The 7,956-nt window shown below is 35.9% G+C and overlaps 1 protein-coding gene across 1 annotated transcript; it reads left to right on the top strand.

Annotated features, from left to right (window-relative positions):
• LOC116170704 (mannosyl-oligosaccharide 1,2-alpha-mannosidase IB-like) lies at positions 1-675 on the top strand. The gene has a single exon (XM_031487208.1). It carries the CDS (start codon positions 1-3, stop codon positions 673-675), a length of 675 nt encoding a protein of 224 aa, XP_031343068.1.
• Positions 676-7,956: the final 7,281 nt, after the last annotated feature.

The following is a 7,956-nucleotide window of genomic DNA, read 5'->3' as shown; positions in this document are numbered from 1 at the left end:
ATGACTGTAACTGGCATTTTACCATCTTACCAAAGATTTGTGAATGGAGTGCCCGTACCGTTTTCGAGGAAATCGTTTCGCCAGCGCGAGAAATATATAATTTTTCTAGTATTTATTACGTTCGGTTTTGTGTGTTTTGGTACATTCTTTTTCCTGCCCGAGTTCAAAGGCTCGAAAAGTACAGCCGAAAGTGTTTATCAGGTTTACGATAAAATAAAAAGAGCAGGGCCGGAATTGCTAATTCCTCCTCCGCCGCACCTGGACGACGAAAAGGATTCCCTCAAAATACCTGTAATTAGGCACGATGCCGAAGATCAAATTGATCCTCACATTATAGACGATAAGGCTAAATTGCAGGCGAAAATTGAACAGGATGAACAACTTAAAGTCCTTGAAAGGCCCGATATGGAAATTAACCTAAATAATGACAATCATAAAAAAGTGTCGTCTACCAGTAAGCCTATCGTTCAAATTGCCGAGGAGGAAAAACGGGACCGGGACGTTAACGAAAACGCTATTGTGACAGTGCCACCAGCTATCAGCAATCACTACCCCCAAATTCGAGGAGGCGAAGATGAGGACGAGGAAACCAGGCAACGACGAGACAAAATTAAAGAGGTAGGAATGTTTAATCAAATTGTTTACGTTTATGTAAAAGAAAAGCGTGGAACTTGAACTTTAAAACAATTGCGTTCGTGCAACTTTTTCATTCAAGGCAAGGGTATCTCATTGTTATGGTCACATCACAGGTGTAATAAACTAAACTCACGGAGTATTTCAGAATTTCCGTTCTCACTATTTTATATAAATAAATACAAACTGGGCCACGTATTTCTACGTTGGCTCTTATCGGATGTTTTTCATGACGTTTAGCTCAATATGCTAAGCTGTAAGTACTGTAGGTAGGTACCAAAACGACACGTAATCACGGCGAATTCAAATTCACCCTTGCCTTTGTTTGGTATTGAAAAACAATGCCGAAAACACCTGACAGTTATTTTATAATTTTAGGCAATCGCAAATCTGAACACAGAGATATAACAGAAGATCTCGAAAGATTAACCGCTTCCGTTTTTAGAAAATACAGGAAAATTATGTGGCCTCCTACGACCCTCCCTTTTTTTGTTTTTTTTTTTCAGTTCCTATAATGCGAACAGATTTCGGTAAAGTAACACGTGTTCGCTGAAATTTTTTCGGTTTATCCGTTTAACTATAAGTACGAATAATCGCCTAAATTATGCCGTACATAATGAAATTCCTTGAAATTTTTTTTGTTAACATTTTCTTAGAGCAGCGATTCTCAACCGCCCCTGTGAGAACGTGATGAATTTTTAATGTCCCCCTAATGTGAGAATCTCGCAAGATATGTTTGTAAAATATTCGGCATTGAAAAAATGTGTTACTCTAATTGTTAAATATGTACAATCGAGTGTACAATACAATGAATTTTAATTTAGAAGTCGTGTGACGATTTTGCGGTGTCTGTCCGCCTGTCCGTTAACAGGATATCTCGAAAGCGAATGGACCGATTACAATGAAAATTTGCAGGTGGATTTTTTTATCAAATTTGTAGATCGGTGTTCGTGAATTGGCAATGTAGGCCAAAAAATCAGGAAGGCTCTTTTAACACCTCCGTTAGTAATAAACCGAATTGCATGAAATTCAAAATGAGAATAGCTTTAGCCGAGGCTTTAGCCATATAATACGCAATACCAAGCTATAGTCCTCGCCTCGGTCCTCGCTATAGCCATACCCAGGAGCCAGGAGCTCGTTTGCTATATTTGTTTAATTTATTATAATCTTACCACAAGGTAAGATGAGGGGAAGGCAATTAAAAACCGAGGGGTTAGTCGGTGTGGTAATCTTTCGTACACATGACTGGTAGTCACTGGTATTCCCGTGGTAGTCTCTGGTATTCCTGCGGTAGTCTATGGTAGTCACTGGTATTCCGAAGGTAATCAGTGGTATTCTCTGGTATTCCCGTGGTAGTCAATGGTAATCTCTGGTATTCCTATGGTAGTCAGTGGTAATCGCTGGTTTTCTGGTGGTAGTCTTTGGTATTTCTATGAGCATTTACTAACTTTTTTATTATTTTCCATTTTGCTTGTATGTAGGTATTTCCGGCATAAACTATGGTTTTTATGATTTTGTCTATCAAATCGCAAACTTTTTAAATTAATTCGATTGATTGTTGCAGTGCTGGTTATTGAAGGTGACGATTCAGTTTTAAAGATGGTAGCGATTCAATCAGTAATAATGTATTTGTGTTGTGTGTTTAAAAACATGCCTAGGTCGAGGCCAAGGTTTCCATGATAATCACATATATCTTAGATCTGGATCTAGACCCTTTTTAGAAGATGATCTTGTATCTAGATCTAGATTATATTATAATAGATCTTCCACTAGTAGATCCAAAGATCAATTTTAATTATTTACGTTATAAATGTTTTTAACATTGGAGGAGTAAATCGTTGTCTATATTTAAAGAATAAAATACTGTGTTCCATTCAAGTTTTTGGGTTTTAGTGGGAATAGTCATTAGCACAACGGGCAGTTTAGCTTAGGGGGTAGTATCGGTAATTGTTTACATCACAGGGTGAGTCAACGATTGCGCGGAGTAACTTAATGCCTTGAAGATAAGATTTTTCGATAGAGTGCTTTTGTATTATGATGCGGTTGAATATTCTCCACATTTTAAAAATATTTGGAATTATATAGGGTGCACCCACAAAGTAGGGCGTCTAAATGGTACATTTTTTAAATAGAACCCCCTGTATATGAATGCATTTTTCAATTCTACGTGTAATTGTACGTCTTTTTTATTATATGATTAATATCCGAAAAGCTAGTAGTTTTAAAGCGAGTTTTAAAGATAATTCGATTTTTAAGAAAAATTGGGTATTTGCAAGCGTCAGTATATACGTCAAAATTATTACTTAAATTTTGATTCCAGGTTTTATATCTTTTATCACGAGTTAAGTAAAAGTCAAATGAATAATCTACTATGAAACATAAAAAATATACCTTACAGGGTGTTTTTCTTGGTAGGTCCAAAGTTACAAAACTTCATATTAAAAAATCTCACTTTTTTAACTGGAATGCCCTGTATATTTTTCTGTCATCATTTAGATCCTCCAAAAACCTTCAATTTTTGATAATAATGTCCCTATACCTATCTCTGATAGTTTTCGAAATATCTGAATTTTCCTGGGTTTTATAGTCTAATCTTAAATACGTTATATGTAATTTACATAATAGTGAGGTGGATATGCAAAAAAAAGGCAACTTTTATCTATCTCGTCCAAAACGAAAATCATATTGATTAATTTATTTTTTAAACTATTTTAAGTCCAAAAACTGGAGAATAAGTAAAAACATTTGACTATAAAGCAAATTTAATTTAACTCCTAATGTCATCCAGTCAGTGATATTAGTTTCATTTTTTTTTTCATAATTCACCTCGTTATTATGTAAATTAGAACTTATTTCAGATTAAAATATAAAAAGTAGAAAAACCAACATATTTGTTTATGTTTTTACTATCAAATTTATTCGCTAGTTTTTATAGACTTAAACGAATTATTAGAAAAATGAATTAATAAATATGATTTTAGCTTTGATCGAGGCAGATAAAAATTGCCTTTTTTTTGCATGGCCACCTCACTATTATGTAAATTAAGTACATATAACTTATTTAAGATTAGAATATAAAACCCAGGAATACCAAGATATTTCGAAAACTATCAGAGATAGGCATAGGACATTATTACCAAGAGTTAAAGGTTTTTGGAGGAGCGAAATGATGACAAAAAAATATACAGGGTGTTCCATTTAAAAAAAGTGAGATTTTAATATGAAGTTTTGTAACTTTGGATCTAGAAAAAACACCCTGTAAGCTATTTTTTTAATGTTTTATAGTAGATGTATTTATTTGACTTTTACTTAACCCAGGATAAAAGATTAAAATTTAAAAAATTTAATTAATAATTTTGACAATATACTGACGCTTGCAAATGCCCAATTTTTCTTACAAATCTAATTATCTTTAAAACTAGGTACTAGTTTTTCGGATATTAACCAAATAATAAAAAAGACGTACAATTACACGTAGAATTCAAAAATGCATTCAAATACGGGGGGTTCTATTTAAAAAAATGTACCATTTGGGCGCCCTACCTTGTGGGCGCACCCTGTATAATTCCAAATATTTTTACAATGTGGAGAATATTCAACCATATCATAATACAAACGGCTCTATCGAAAAGTCTTATCTTCAAGGCATTAAGTTACTCCGCGCAATCGTTGACTCATCCCTCGACTCACCCGGTACAACTGATTCATGGGCATGCCGCCGCCAGGTCTACCCGAATTATCCGAAAAACACGTTATTGTTAAGTAGGTAAGCACACCACTTTGCCTTAAGTAGTAATTCAGATGTAGGCGGTTATTATAATTTTCAAAGAAGGACTTTTTCGCATAATTTTTCTTGCTGTTTTGCGAATTTTGCATAGATAAAAGAAAAACCTGAAGGGGTTACACAGAATGAGATAAGTACCTAAGCATTTTCCGAATAATGAATCAAATCCACCCATGTAAATCAGATTTACCTATGGAGGATCTATAAAGGATCTAGATCATTTTAGGACGATCTTGATCTAGGTGCGGATCTTTGATCTGGATCTAGATCTAGAATTTTAAAGGATCTTGCCCAACATCGGTCGCAGTCCAGATACAACTCCTTATCTCGCTGCCACCTGTGTGGTAGTCTGGAGTAGTCACTGGTATTCATGGGGTAGTCTTTGGCAACTGGTAGTCTTTCGTACAACATTTTGCTCATGTATTACCCCCTCGCCGTGGACATATCAGCTTAAAGACGACAACAATCATAAGTGTGGTATTTGGAATGCGAAAGACCTGAAACTTATTTGTGATGGATATGAAGGAGAAAGTTAATGTTGCTTCCTTTCGGGTTTTGTTGCTTTTCTTTTAATTGTTTTTGTTTCTTTCTTTTTGTGATCCTCTTCTCCGCCACAAACTTTGTGATCTCATCCATCACCTCAAATCACTTTTTTGTTATCTGTGGGGTTTTCTATTTTTTTTATCAAAAATTATATATATCTCTCTTTTCCTACTGACTCTCTGGTTCTTTTGCTCATACTTCCAACAGTGGGGGATTTCGATCGTGAGGATTCTCTTTATCCCCGCCCGTACACGTCGGTGTGATAAGTAACAAGTGAAGATTTAGTGTCATTCACAAGAGTCCAAATAGTGTTTCAAACACCCTTAAATTTTATTCACCTGTCCATATGCAACTTTTTTGCATGCTTACTAACTTCACACGAAACCTGGATGAAATAATAGCAACTTCCATTGCGTATTTTATTTAATGTTGCAGGGCGGTTCCAGCATTCACTTGAAAAACCTCATAAGATTTATTAGAAATGTGCGTTTTAGCGGCTTCGCTTATTTTGTTTAAACACTCGCGGGTTCAATTTGTAATCCTGACCATCTTTCATGCGAACCTTTTTCTGTACTTAATAAAAAGGCGTTCAACCCTACTATAATCGCTTTGATCTCCCCGAATCTCTAATCCTCACCTTAATACTTCACATGAGTCTTTGTTAACCTGTTATATGTGACGTGTAATTACTCCGTAACTCGCGTAGATCGCGGTGCGCCTTTCATTGTTCCTTTGTGAGCGGTAAAAATTATTTGCAGTATGAAAGAAGGGCTCGGAGCAAAGAAAACGAATGTGGTAGTGTAAAGAATTAGAGCTGACGGAGAAGGAAATGTCTTTGTAATTTACTGGAGTCGGAAAAGTTTTGTGTGCGTTGTTGGTTGGAATGAGAGAGAAGTGCCGATTCATAAAATCGACCATTAGAAATAAACAAACAGTCTAAAATTATTAGTTACAAATCGAGATGTAAAAACCAATTTGAAAATAGCACCACACAACTCTATAGAAATAGGGAAACTTGCTGCAGGTGAGCTTGTGCCTCTCGAGGAAAATTCGATCAGCTAGCTCTTAAAGTACTGTCGAAACCTTTGAAAGAAATAATCATATTTTTTCTAAGGCACGTTCAAGTACGTAAATTTTATTAATTTAAAAAACTCAGCAGCCTTAACCACCTCCACCAATTAATTAACACCTGGCATATTCCTGGGTAGGGATAAAATTAAAAAAAAATATGATAGGTCGTAATTCGGGCTTGATTAAACACAAAACTAATCAATGAGCTGAAAGAAAGAGAAGCACACAAAGTACCACGCACCAGCGACCGATTGAGCAAATTAATTTAAAAAAATCTTAATTACCTTAAAGAGCTACTAATCCAAAATATCCGGTAGTAACTGCGACATTCAACAGACAGAACGGACGAAGAACCCAAAAACCAACTGATGGTGGTTCTGGAACTTCACTTCTCTACTTTAATTGCAATTGAGATCTTGATTTAGATTACGCTGGGTTCGTTGTAATTACAGATGTAAAAATGGCTCTTTGATGGTGGAAAGACTCCCTTTAACGGGTACTGGGACACTTTAAAGAAACGATATTGGAGTTGGGTGGAGTAAGGGGGGCGGGAGTAGGGATAGAGGGTTCAAAGTTGGTGATTGTAACCAGGAGTTATAATTACAACATATGATCTGGATTTTGCATTTTTAGCGAATTTTCAAAAATGACGATTCTTCGAAGAGCCGTTAAGTATTTCGGTAATGAAGTTATTGTTGTTGGTCGTAGTCGCGACCAGTCGTCGTTTTGATTATGTACTGGTTGGTTCAGGTGGCACTGTTTATAATTTAATCCCCCAAACTAATATTCACCATGTCAAAGGAAGGGAAGATTTATTCTCTACAACATGTCAAATTCAGAATACAACTTGTACTACTAAAAAACACTTACTAAATTTGGTGTCCTGAAAACCAGTTCACCAATATTAAAAAAAAAGCTCAATATTTGACGTTAAATATTTCAGCTGACAAAATTAATAAAAAATGCAATTATTTAACAGTCAAGGCTAAAATGATGATCTGCTCGACAACAGTTATATAAAAAAACGGTCGAAACTATTGCAAAATTTAACGTTCTGCAAAAATTATAAAAAAGCTTTTGCCGTAGGGCATCAGGGAAAAAAGGAAGACTCGGAGGAACGACAAAAATGTTGTAGTTGTCTCTCTCCTCCCATCCATAAACTACATCCTAAAGATTCATTAACTTCCGATATTTTTCCAGCTTGCCGACTGCTCTAATAAGATTCAATGTATCAAAAAAAAATCGCTTTACTTCGATATTATTTTTGAAATAATGTCATTATAATACAAATCGGCAATCATGGTGCATCCACACGTTGTTGTCAAAAACACCAGTGTCGTCCCCGTGTTACCGCTACACATCGCAAGTCTATCCATGCGATACCTTTCGGCGTACACCATTCCTCCCGCAACTAAATTGACGAACGCTCCCATCGTTAATAGCACATGCTCCAAAAAACCGTCACCCTTCTTCGCCAAATGGGCAAACATAACGGCTGACAGTATCAAAAGGTAACCGTACGTTGCCAAAACGGTCACCTCCAGAGTGCCGTTCTGTACGCACCAGTCGAACGACTCGTACGAGAAGAGGAAGGCGCCCACCAGGCAGAGTGCCGCTTCGATCATCTTGAACGCAAATCTTTGGTCTTTCCATGTTTCTTTGAAGTTTCTGAGCAATGTGCCGAACTGGACATTTGACATTTTTGACTTTTTTTTTTCGATGGTTGCTTGGATGCAAAACGGTCATTCCACAATTTTCCAATAGCACTCTAAATTCCATGTTTACTACTAAAATTGAGTTTATTGTCATTGGCGTAACGATCAAATAAAAGTTGCTCGTAAATATGAAAGAAACGTCTTTGTTCTCCATTGCTTTCAGACATTCCAACATAATTTCTAAATTTAAATGTTATACTAACCTAAAAG

This window comes from Photinus pyralis, unplaced genomic scaffold, assembly GCF_008802855.1.
Source record: "Photinus pyralis isolate 1611_PpyrPB1 unplaced genomic scaffold, Ppyr1.3 Ppyr1.4_LG5, whole genome shotgun sequence".
Taxonomy (NCBI): domain Eukaryota; kingdom Metazoa; phylum Arthropoda; class Insecta; order Coleoptera; family Lampyridae; genus Photinus; species Photinus pyralis.
This window is presented reverse-complemented; position numbering and strand designations above follow the sequence as displayed.